This window comes from Seriola lalandi, unplaced genomic scaffold (genome assembly GCF_002814215.2).
Source record: "Seriola lalandi dorsalis isolate HSWRI2012SDOR001 ecotype SW California unplaced genomic scaffold, Sedor1 jcf7180002054425, whole genome shotgun sequence".
Lineage (NCBI taxonomy): Eukaryota > Metazoa > Chordata > Actinopteri > Carangiformes > Carangidae > Seriola > Seriola lalandi.
In genome coordinates this window covers 1,287,038-1,299,359 of record NW_019524978.1, presented here as the reverse complement: position 1 = coordinate 1,299,359, position 12,322 = coordinate 1,287,038, and the positions used below count along the sequence as shown (strand labels likewise).

General features: G+C 39.7%; 1 protein-coding gene across 3 annotated transcripts in view; it reads left to right on the top strand.

The window, feature by feature from the left end:
- The window catches only part of dop1a (DOP1 leucine zipper like protein A), a 31,505-nt gene that overhangs the window by 2,436 nt on the left and 16,747 nt on the right, over nt 1-12,322 (top strand). Inside the window, exons 2-14 of one of the 3 annotated variants that reach the window (XM_023410457.2) lie at nt 84-279; nt 1,839-2,020; nt 2,123-2,293; nt 3,786-3,975; nt 4,433-4,531; nt 4,801-4,900; nt 5,976-6,058; nt 6,877-6,991; nt 7,122-7,242; nt 7,798-7,917; nt 8,296-8,413; nt 9,391-9,420; nt 10,477-10,743. In XM_023410457.2, the coding sequence (XP_023266225.1) occupies nt 142-279; nt 1,839-2,020; nt 2,123-2,293; nt 3,786-3,975; nt 4,433-4,531; nt 4,801-4,900; nt 5,976-6,058; nt 6,877-6,991; nt 7,122-7,242; nt 7,798-7,917; nt 8,296-8,413; nt 9,391-9,420; nt 10,477-10,743 (1,734 nt within the window). In that variant the 5' untranslated portion in view covers nt 84-141. Of the gene's footprint in view, nt 1-83; nt 280-1,838; nt 2,021-2,122; nt 2,294-3,785; nt 3,976-4,432; nt 4,532-4,800; nt 4,901-5,948; nt 6,059-6,876; nt 6,992-7,121; nt 7,243-7,797; nt 7,918-8,295; nt 8,414-9,390; nt 9,421-10,476; nt 10,744-12,322 lie in introns of all 3 variants that reach the window. The other 2 variants (XM_023410456.2, XM_023410458.2) reach the window with 2 other exon arrangements.

Sequence of the window (12,322 nt, the reverse complement as noted above, 5' to 3'; positions counted from 1 at the left end):
TTTGAATTATGATCTCTGTGTATTTTTAATGTTCTTGGTCTCATTTTCCTCTCTTCTTATTTGTCTTGATGTCTTTGTTGTAGGTGTGATGTATATATCTGTGCCTGGTGTTTTACATTAGCACAATTACCACCCAGGAGAATGAATGCAGAGGAAGTGGAGCTGCTCAGTGACTCGAAGTACAGGAACTATGTGGCAGCAGTGGACAAAGCCCTCAAGAACTTTGAGTACTCCAGTGAGTGGGCAGATCTCATCTCTGCACTGGGCAAACTCAACAAGGTAAGGATCAGACAGGCCATAGCTTGGTTTACACTGCACTAGATTACATGTAGTAGAGGAGGCAAAGACATGTGGCCCCCACAACATAACAGAGCCACCAGATCCCCTCACTGTAGGGGCCAAGTATTCAGGCCTGTACCATTCTCTGGGTTTATGCCACACATGCACTCACCCACTTGTCCAGAATATGATGAAGATTACTCATCTGACCATGTCACTTTTTTCCACATCTCTGTAGACCAGTGACTGTGTTTTTTGCACCACTGAACTCTCAAATGTTTTGCAGAACATAAACCCTTCAGATGATTATCTTTGTAATGAGGGGTTTAGGTACTGCAACGCTACTTTATTATCCCTCTATGTAATTGTCGAAGGACTGTTCTTGCTGACACAGTCTGATCACGTCCTGCATTGACATTCTCAGTCACCTGAGGAAGAGTTACCCGTCTGTTTTTCCTTACATATTGCACTAATGCATGAGCATCATGGTCATCAAATGTGCACACTCCACACCAATTTCCAACCCTATTTAATGATGTCTTTCCTGTAGATGAAATGCAGATGTCATCATGTCACTTCTGTCACTGTTCCTATTGAAGCACTAACCAGTTGAGCAGTCATTATAACTTAAGTTCCTGCCATCTGTGCTCCAACTATGAACCCTCTTTCAAAGTCAATTAGATCTTTTTCTTTTGCTATCATGGTACAAAATCAGAATCAACTGGGCCTGCTCCACACTTAATACATGCAATTGTTTAATTCTACTATGCAGTGCACCTGCGTGGAAGCATCTGCTTTCGCTATGTTTCTCCACTCATTTATTATCCTACCAGCAAAATATGTTCAGCCAAGTTATTTTAAAGGACCAGTGTGTAGGATTTAGTGGCACTGAACTGCAAAGTTTCAAATTGCAACTAACTGAATACCTCACCCTTTCCAAGCGTGAAGAAGAACTTACAGTGGCCTTCAGGTAATGTTAAAATGCAAAAGATCCTTTCTAGAGCCTGTGTTTGGTTTGTCCGTTCTAAGCTACTGCAGAAACGTGTTGGTGCAACATGATGGAAGAGAACCTGCTTCCTATGTAGATACAAAGGGCTCATTCTAAGCTAACGAAAACACAATGATTCTTATATTTAGCTGATTATACACTGATGAAAACATAATTATGTATATTATATTCCATTTTTGCTAATAGATCCCCCTAAATCCTACACACTGGTCCTTTAATGGCATTGGTTTCACAGGTATTAGTCAGTGTAGCAGCCGACCATCATTGATTTAATACATACAATTGTTATTGGCATTTGATACTTGCAGGTACCCTATACACATTATTTCCATAACTTTTAAGTAACAAAAATGTAATTTTGTCATGAAATCATATGGATCCCGCGTAATTAATGAGTGATAAGTCCACATATTGTGATTGGAGTCATCAAAACCCCTGAAAACTGTTTACATCTTTAGTGCTCCTGTGTGAATTGCACAGATAAACATCTTTGTTGTCACACTGTCTGTCTTCGTGGCTCCTGTTGACCAGTTTTTACATCCTGTCTCAGGTTTTGCAGAACAATGCAAAATATCAAGTGGTTCCCAAGAAGCTGACAATAGGCAAACGGCTGGCCCAATGCCTCCACCCTGCACTGCCCAGCGGGGTCCACCGCAAGGCCTTGGAGACATATGAGATCATCTTCAAGATCATTGGCCCCAAGAGACTAGCCAAAGACCTGTTTCTTTACAGGTAATACTTTGTTACCATGTACAGGGGCCAATAAATTATCTATACACAAAGCTTTCTGAGTATCAGATCTTAAACATGAGCCATATCTTCTCATCCCTACAGCTCTGGGCTCTTCCCTTTACTCTCCAATGCCGCCATGTCTGTGAAGCCTGTGCTGCTGGGGCTCTATGAGACCTACTACCTGCCCCTTGGTAAGACTCTGAAACCAGGCCTACAGGGTCTACTGACTGGTGTACTGCCTGGTCTGGAGGAGGGCTCAGAGTACTACGACAGGTAAGAGGAGCAGAAATAGAAAGAAAAACAACACATGGAAAATGTGCACATGCATGCATTAGAACAGGCCATTAGGAGAGGGCATTTTATAGCATTATGTGGAAAGGAGTTGATTGCAGATTGTATGAATGATACATGAGATATATGCGTCACTGCAAGATTAATATTTCAAAGTGCAGATAGCCTGAAGTCTTCTGTCTATGTCTGCACTTGTCAAACTCAGTCTCTCCTCTCTTAAAAACATCTGTAGTCTAGCACTTGGGTAAAATAACTAACTAAGGACCATTTGATTAATTCAATTTATTTTTTCACAAGATTAATTGTTCATCTAGTTGTGAATAATATCTCAGATATTACAAAGTATTGTAAACTAGCCATCTCTTTAGTGTTGACACAGTTCTAATCTCATGCCCTAGAGGGTGCTGTGGTGGCATAATTGGCCTAGAGAGGGACTGCAGCAGATCAAACAGTTATTACACCCTGCTTCACATCTATAAATACTGTATTGTACAAATACATAGATCACATTTTCATTCCTGTATGTGATGCACATTATTGTTGTTTGCTCACACAAACTTGTACTTTCTGTATATTGTATGTCTTTTATGTAATTCGTACATTGCTTGTTCTCACTTACCTGGTTAATAAATCTGATCCTGGTTCTGGTTGTGACGAGGAAAAGCATAGGTGTTACTAATAACATTAACAATGACATTTGATCATGTGTCCCAGTGAGCAATGCCAGATTTCATTAAGGTTATTAATTGCACCTGTGCTTTTCATGGTTTGACATCAAAATGTCTGACTGTTATCTATTTGTCATATGCCATGTGTGTAATGTGTGTATTACAATTATGTCCCATCTGTTCTAATTGAGATTTTGGATTCACCTTATTTGAGTATTGGGAACAGATATTTGCAAGAAATCCTACTCAGTTACTGGAAATTGCAAATTGAAGCTCACAGTGAGCTCACAGTGAGATTCAAATGTTCTCATAGACAGCAGTGAGTGCTCTGTTCAGGGAAAGCTCAAGGATTAAGCAATGAATCATAAATCATGACAATGTTTGATTTAAATAAAATTTTTTGCTGACTGACTGAGAAAAACCTTAGAAACAACATGTAGACCAAGGGCAATAATTCTACCACTAATGCAACTACTGCTACAATTCAGCAAATACATTAAATAGGATTCTCTAAACCCACAGTACCAGAGCATATCCAGGAAGAAATTCTGTAAAAGATTGTGTGGTTGTGCACAAGTCATTTTATGAGTAACTGCCTCCACCTGGACAATAGCAGAAACACACTGTTGATCAATCTGCCTTCTGTTATGAAACAGTGTATTACTTCTTTAAACAAGTATTTTCACTTCTTAGTGCCAGTTTTGCTGTGTGGACTTCATCACTTGCCGGTCACAGGGCAGTATGTGCTAAATGCTGGTGTGCACTTGATAAGTATATTCATTGTGTCCTCGTTGTGTTTACCGTAGAACCAACACCCTCTTGGAGAAGGTGGCTGCAGCAGTGGAGCAGTCGGCCTTCTACAGTGCCTTGTGGGGCAGCATCCTAACCAGCCCAGCTGTGCGTTTGCCTGGGGTGTCCTTTGTTCTGCTGCACCTTAATCGCAAGCTCTCCATGGAGGACCAGCTCTATGTCATAGGCAGTGACATCGAGCTCATGGTACATGACGGACTGCCACATAGCAATATGCTGTTGTCAAAAAGGGATTTGCGAACATGACAGTCCCATTGAGCGGGACAAAATATACTGCACCACTTTCTTGCAAAATGTCAATTTATTATTTCTGATTTTTAGGGTGATTTGGTTTATTAAGGTTTTTTTTTATTAATGTGGATGAATTAATGTGAATTAATATTACATGGACAAAGAAACAGGTGCAGTTTGACTGTAATGTGCTGGCAACTACAAGATGAATGTCAGTGGTAAGACAAAATAGGTCATAGTTGTTTGTGGTTGTGTCCGCGCACTCAGCCCGTAAAAGTAAGTAAAGAAAGTCCAACAACACAGGTTTATCTTAAGTCATTGTGTTGGCCTGAATGCCTGATCAGTGTAATGTTGTATAATGTTGTGTATTTTGTAGACAGTTTGCGTAATAGTGCTTTTCTGTTCTCACCAGGTGGAGGCGGTCAGTACCTCAGTCCAGGACTCCAGTGTGTTAGTGCAGAGGAGCACCCTGGACCTGATCCTCTTCTGCTTCCCCTTCCACATGAGCCAGGTAAGGAAAGCTGTGTGTGTGAGGTCTGGCTAAAATTACTTTAACATAAGTGAAGTTTGATAATGATGTGTGTGTGTGTGTGTGTGTGTGTGTGTGTGTGTGTGTGTGTGTGTGTGTGTGTGTCTTACTGTTAGGATTGATATTTATTTCCCAAGCAATAGACAGTCTGCTAGTAGCCATAATCTGCCTGCTTGACTGTGTATGTATATGTGTGAAATGGATAGCGTCACTCACAACTGTTCTGGTCTGTTTTGTTGTGTTGTGTTCAGGCGACTCGCCCTGACATGATCCGGATCCTGTCAGCAGCTTTGCATGTGGTTTTGAGAAGAGACATGTCCCTCAACCGCAGACTCTATGCCTGGCTGCTGGGTGCGAAATACACACACAGACACAATCCTGAAACTCAGATATACAGTATCAGGGTTCTCACTCATCATGTTATTTTTTAGAATATTGCTGTGTTAGAGATCTAATTTCCCAATTTCCCTACAGGAGAGTATGAGAGAAATTGCATCTGGGGAAGTGTAAGAGTAACAGGAATTGGTTAGTTAACAAGAATATAACCCATTCCGCAGTTTTCCCCATTCATTTATGAACCTGTTGTAGAAACTTAGCTGTTCACCACTTTTGCTTAAATCCAGTAGGAAAAAGCATGAATATTAATCATTCATGAAACCCCTCTGACTTATGTATACCAGTGTTAATAACATTTTACATGGACAATAGGAACCGTGACATACAAACCTTTACAAACAAATTGTTCTGTTTTGCCTTTTGCATACACATTAGGTATATATTAGGTATATGGATGCTTTGCAGTTGTTTTGTTTTTTTCTGTGGAACATACATTAGGCCAGTATATGCTGTGGGCGCTGTCTTACTTTATTTTCTCTTGCTTGCAACTCACTGTGGATGATCATGCTGGTAAGTGTATGCATGGCTAGGGATGGACACTGAATGTATCGAGCTTAAACTCTTATGCAGAGCAACTTGCAATGATTGCAGCATTAAAATATCTCAAAATCTTAGCTCACTAAAATGTTAAGACACAAGTTACATGTGGAGTGAAAGTTAGATACACAGTACAGTGTGAATCTAATGCCAATTGTAAGTGATTAATGCCAGATTCTAGGCCAGCTAGAGAGTTTCCCAATGAATTACTTTTTTATCTGAAACTTGTTATATCTCTGTAGTGTGAAGCACTATAGAAGCATGTGAGTTATGCTGGCAACAACCATTAGGAGTTTACAAATAAGAAAAAAGAAGAGGATATGTCTTCAACTCCAAGATACCGATAAATACCCATTTCACTCTGGATAAGTGCTTTGTGTACTTTCTTGCGTTGTGCTTGAATGTTCTGGATGTACATGTTATGAGTGTTTACGCAATTATAACTGTACATCTTTGTTTTTCGAAGGCTTTGATAACAATGGGGTGATGATAGGCCCCCGCAGCACTCGACAGAGCAACCCAGAGGAGTACGCTTGCCACTACTTCAACACCTTCTCGAAGGACATGCTGGTCCAGGTGAGGTTTCAGGCTCATTGCAAATACAGGTCAACAAAAATCTGACACCTCTAGAGGTTAGACATGTATATGTGTGGGGTTGGGAAGTGTATGTGTTGGTGGGGGATCGCCCTAAATTTGGCAGATCTGGCCTCCTTTTGTCTGCTACATAAATTATCCATCCCCTTTCATCCTTCTCTTCCCAGACCTCACACATCTTCTCTGGGGTTTGCATATATGTCCTGCTCTCTTCTCCTATTCCCAACAGTTTATCCTTTGAAGACAGCTCTTAGGTCTCCCACAGACTTTTATACACTCACAGACACTCTTGTGTAATATGTCCTATCACACTCAAAACAACTCCAGCCCTCCTGGCATGTGATAAGCTTTGATACTCCAGGGTTTGGAACAGGGAGCACAGAAAGCAACAGGGAGGGGAAGTTTTGTTTTTGAAAGTACTTTTTTTGTTTTTGTTTTGTTTTTTGTTTGCTCCTCTGCCATCTGCTCTGAGACAGTTATTGGAGCTCCCTCCATTGGGAGAGGGTTGGTACTACAGAGACCGTCTGTTCCAGGCATCATCTCATTATGTGGCAGATGAAGTGTGAAACACACACACAAAAAAAATGAAAGGGGGCTCAATGCAAATATGAGATTGATTCTGCCAAATATTATAGGAAGCAAAATAAACAAAAATCAAAAGAAAATAAATGTGCCCTCAGCTGTGTGAAAAGTAGCTCTGGAGTTTACAGATATTTTTTGATCTCTACTATAGCAAGTGTGTGTGTCTGTGTGTGTGTCTGTGTGTGTGCGTGCGTGCGTGCATGCACATGTGTTTTCAGGCAATGATAGGAATCTTGCAGGGCAAGGCCCGAGGTGGGGAAGAGGAGAGCATCCTCATGCATGACCTCAAGCCATTTCGCATTCTCATCAGTCTGCTGGACAAACCAGAGCTTGGTATGTCAATATGTAGACACCAACAGTCTAATTTGTGTTATAAATATGTAAATTATGACACATATTGCATATGCAGATTGTAATCACCCACTGTATATCATTGCTAATGTCTGTATGTGTCTCTGTCCAGGTCCAGCAATCTTAGAGGATGTTTTGATTGAAGTGTTTCGGACTCTACACACACAGTGCCGAACAGAGTTGGACCTCCAAAACCAGAGTCCATTCAGCAAAGACCATACACATCTCAGCAGGTCAGTCCAGTCCACCACTTGCTTCTCTTAGCAGTTCAGACATTGGCAATGATAAAAATGAAATAAATCCTATAATAAAAATTTGGTAGTTGTATCATCAAAGAGAAATATCGGTAAATAGAACAAGTGGGATGTGTTAAAGCACGTAATCTCAAACATTACATAAATTAGTAATACATGAATATAAAATAACAGCATTGCAAAATAATGAAAAAAGTTACTGAGAAATAAGTAAATTGTAACATATAAATATGAAAATATATACCATTTGAAAAAACCAAACCAAACCAAAATAATGACAGATGAGTGTTTTAATGTCAAAATTTAGAATCATAAAATATGGAGTAATGTGGAGTCAAATTTTTGCATTTTGATTTTTTTTTTTAAATGTTTCCTTGTAAAATGCAAAAAACATTCATTATTAGAATTATAACAGAATCCTTTTTGTTTATCTATTCATCCATACAATTTCTGATTTCTGAAGCTTGAATCTTGAATATAACTGTAATTAATAGTTACATATTCTTAAGAATCAAATTTTGTTTTCTTTCTTAGCAAACTACGAGAGAACAAGAAGACAGCTGAACTTATTAAAACAGCCAATCTCCTGTTCAACTCATTTGAGCCATACTACATGTGGGACTACATCGCTCGCTGGTTTGAGGAGTGCTGCAGGTTTGTAGATGTAAATGAATGTGTACATATACAGTGAAGGATACACCTTCAAGTCTAAATATCAGAGGGCAAAATTATGATAAAAATAAACTGCTATCATGTTTTTGGAGCTGTTCATTATCCTGCCCGGGATTACCTCATCATAAAGAGATAAAGGGATGCTGCTGGTTGGCTACTCAACGCTATGGTGTTGAAACAATGATCAGCTGGTACCAGGGGCCAAACAGGTTTCCAGACACTTTTCCCCATATAATTACACCCACACCAGAACTCAAAGTGGAGCAAAACATTAGCATCATTTGTAAAATGTAAACACAGAAGGTAATCTCTAACCATCATACTTTACTCATAATAATCAAAAATATGCCTCTGTTGCAGGAGGACGTTGAACAGCAACACACGTGCACAGAGGCATCCTGGGAGCTTAAATCCTCCTGAGCTGTCATTGGTGGAGTTCTGTCAGCTGGTTGATTTCCTACTGGATATTGTTTCCTTGGTGAGACTTTCTTTCTTTCTTGCTTTTTTTCTTTCTTTCTTTCTTTCTTTTTTTCTTTCTTTCTTTCTTTCTTTCTTGCTTTCTTTCTTTCTTTCTTGCTTTCTTCTCTCTATTAGGATTTTCTTTTACTATTAAACTGTTATATGTATTTCTTTGGCTCCTTCTATTTCTCTTTCATACTTTTACGTTTTTTTTTCACTCTTTTAATTCTCTGTGTACCTCTGTCTTTTCAGCACTGCTTTATTGCTCAATTTATCATTACTGTCCCTTTCTGTCTTCGTCATTGTTCATTCTCTATTTTCACCTTTTGTTTCCACCTCCTTTTATACAGATTTTGGTTTTATCAAAAATTTCTGATTTCTGGTTTTTGTACCCTTTCACCACATTCTTTCTCTTCCCTCTTTTACGGTCCCTTTTCTCCAACGTTGTCATCTCATTCTTTATCTCTCACTCCCTATCGGCTCACACACTTCCTTCTTAAATCCAGTATGTTCCCTACAATTAACTTTCATGACCATTTGCAATTTGGCGTTCATGTTGTCATCCAGCTCCATTTCTGGGTCCAGTTTTGGGATGTAATGGCCACCATTAGGGTGTGTGTGTGCCTCCCATCTGTTTTGTGTCTGTGTGTATATACAGTGTGTGCAATCCCTACACAGGTTCAAAATGCCTGTGTGTTTAGTTTCCCTGTCAAAATCTCGTTTGCATCCTCTAGAAATATGTTTGTCTATATGATATTTCCAATCTGAATAGTTTGGAAATCGCACAGTCTTTTATTACCCTGTTTAAATGTGTGTGTGTTTGCGTGCGTGTGTGTGTGTGTGTGTGTTTGATGGAGAGAGAGAGAGACAACCTTGTGTTATGTGAGATTGTGAGCGAGAGTGGGAAAGTGTGTGTGTGTTTCTGCAAAGAAAGTGTTGTGGCCTGTGCTCTGCTTGCTCCTGTCTGTTCAAACTATCTGCTCTTTCTCCTTGAAGCCTACTAGAAGCATGAGGGTAATCTGCCAGGTAAAGTACTGCTCTTTCCTGCTTTTTCACCTCATCCTGCTTCACTGAGGCTACGATAACATTTCTGCAACGTCCTGCCAACATCCCTCAGGTCATCTTTGCTCCTCCTTTGCTCATTTCATGAGTGACTTATTGTCATATTTTAATGCCAGAAATGAACATTATCCCAAAGGGAGAAGTGGAATTATAACAGTCATTACATGTGGTGAAAACTTATCCCGGCTGTTTGGTGTGGATCTTGTGAAAATGAAATCTCTGCCCAGTGTGTATGTGCTTTCTGTTAAGCATGCATGCAGTTATTGCTATTGCAGTGCTCACATATTTGTAAGAAATATGAGTATTTTAATTTACTCCATGATTTAATGCTTTTATTTTATCATTCGGATGTTATTTTTTCGTTCTTGTTTGTTTCATAAAAATATGTTTTACTTGTTGAGTAAAAATACTAGTTTCAAAATTAAAAAAAACTCATGAGAAGATCACCACACTCACGACAGAAGGCTAAGGTGCAAGAAGGCTATAAAAATCACATATGGAGAAAAGTAGGCTCACTACGTTTAGGTCCATAAGCCTAATATATTAAACGATAAAAGCATCAATAAATACTAGAATTGTATTGTGTAGAGCCTTTCTTTCATCATAAAAGATTATTAAATAAACAGCCAACATACAAAAACAACACAGAGGATGGGAGCGATGTCTTTGGATAAAATGTCTAACAGCAGAAGATTTTATACCCTAACTTCCTTAGGCTTTTTAAATATTACCATGTTTTGGATTGAAAATGACAGTAGCAGATAATATTCTGTACTGAGAATGTAGTATCAGGTTAAAACCAGAGGGAGAAGAGATAAGATGATAATTCTAGAGATTAATGTGTATTTGTTAACATTTAATCAAGCAAACTGTAATACATCAATCATTATGAAGAGTTCAAAAGTCCAGCGGAACCCTAATTAAGTTGCCAGCTGTAATTACATTATATTAAGTTCACCTCCTTCCAGAATTGTACCTTCACTTCCTCACTTCATTTTTTTTTCTTCAAAAATTTTCCAGGAGACATACATAGAGATCCAGACAGAGCATCTTCCTCAGCTGCTGTTGCGCATGGTGGCAGCTCTGACCTGCCACTTGCAGGCCCTGGGTCTCGGGGAGCTCACCCACTGCCTTCGTCTCTGCTCCAAGATCCTCAGCAAAGTGCAACCACCGCTGGTGTCCCCTCTGGCCCTGCCCTCGGGTTCTCAGGCTCAGGGCCACTCTAACTCCACTGGCAACTCCTCAAACTCAAAAAGGGAGAAAAGCAGAGACAAGGAGGACAAACAGGTGAGCAAAATATAAAATTCTCATGAAATGACAATGAACTTTTCCTACAGAAAAAAAATTAACTGGAAAGTGCTGAAGTACTTTAAACAAGCTTTAAAACTTTATAAACAAGTAAAACAACTACAATCTATTCCGAAAGGTCTTAAGCAGTGGGTTAATGTGATCCATTTTCTTTGTTTTAAGACTCTGGCTGCAGCATTTTGGACAAGCTGTTCTTATAGACTTTTTAGGTAAACCAGTAAAAAGAGAATTGCATTCTTCTAAATAGCTTGTAATCTAGGCATGAATGAGCATATTTATGAGTTGGCAATATTTCCAAAATGAAAAAAGGATGTTTTAATGACCTTGTTAAAAATGTTAAAATCAACCTCTGAGACTAAAATCACACAAATTTGTAATTTGTGTTTTAATTTGTTTGCTAAGATGTCCAAGCAAAGAGTGTAGATTTTCCTTGCAGCTTTTCGTCCCATTAAAAGTATGCTTTTGGGGCGTCCAGGGGCGCAGTGGGCTGAGCAGGCGCCCCATATGTAGAGGCTACAGTCCTCGCTGCAGTCGGCCCCGGTTCGAATCCCGCATCGACGGCCCTTTACTGCATGTCATTCCCCCTCTCTCTGCCTCCCCATTTCCGGTCTCTCTCTACTGTGCTATCATAAAGGCATAAAAAGTCCAAAAAATATACTTGAAAAAAGTATTTTGTTCTTTCCTCACTTAATATTAAAAGCCTTTTACCCATCCATGTTTAATATCAGCGAGAGCATGCAGTGCACTGGGGTCATTTGGAGAAAAAGAGATCTACAATACTGGATCATCAGCATACAAATAGTAGTTGACATTGTGAAGGTTAATAATGTTTCCACATGGGAGCATATATAATGAAAACAAAACTGGGCTGAGAATGCTTCCTTGAGAAATGCCATTTATGGGTTTATGGGTTTTTATGTGTTTCTGATAAGTTAACACCCAGGCTGACTGAAACCAGGCTAAACCACAGCCAGAGAGACCCACTAATTTCTCCAGTCTGTCAATCACAATTTTGTGGTCTGTTGTATTGAATACGGCACTTAGGTCTAAAATAAGGACAGCCACGTTGCTAAAATGCACAATAATTCTCAGGTCATGTACAACTTTCAGTATGGCGGTCTCTTTGTTATGGTTTGCTTGATAACTGGAGCTTATCTAAAATGTTGTTGTTGGTTAAATGATCCTTTAAAAGTCTTTTGATTAAAAACAACCCTGTTGCTGGCTCAGTCAGAGCAAATCCCAGTTTGACCTACTTGACCCACTTCCCCTACAAGTTATTGCCCAAAAACCCATCAGTTCAGGCTCTGATGGTGTTCCCTGGTCTCTGAACAGGGCTCCTTCCAGCTCTTGTTTCCTTGTGCCAACCTCCTGCCCTGTGCTGCAGTTGGCTGGGTGGCCCTGCCATCCCACAGTCTCTCAACACAAGGCATTTGAAGACTTGTTCAGAGCAAATGCTTCGTTTGGCTATCCTGGTCCTCCTGGTCCCTGTCCAGCAACCTGGCTAATTAAGTGTTTGAGAGCTCACTGAGGCATGATTGAAAGATTAGTCACTCAGTCC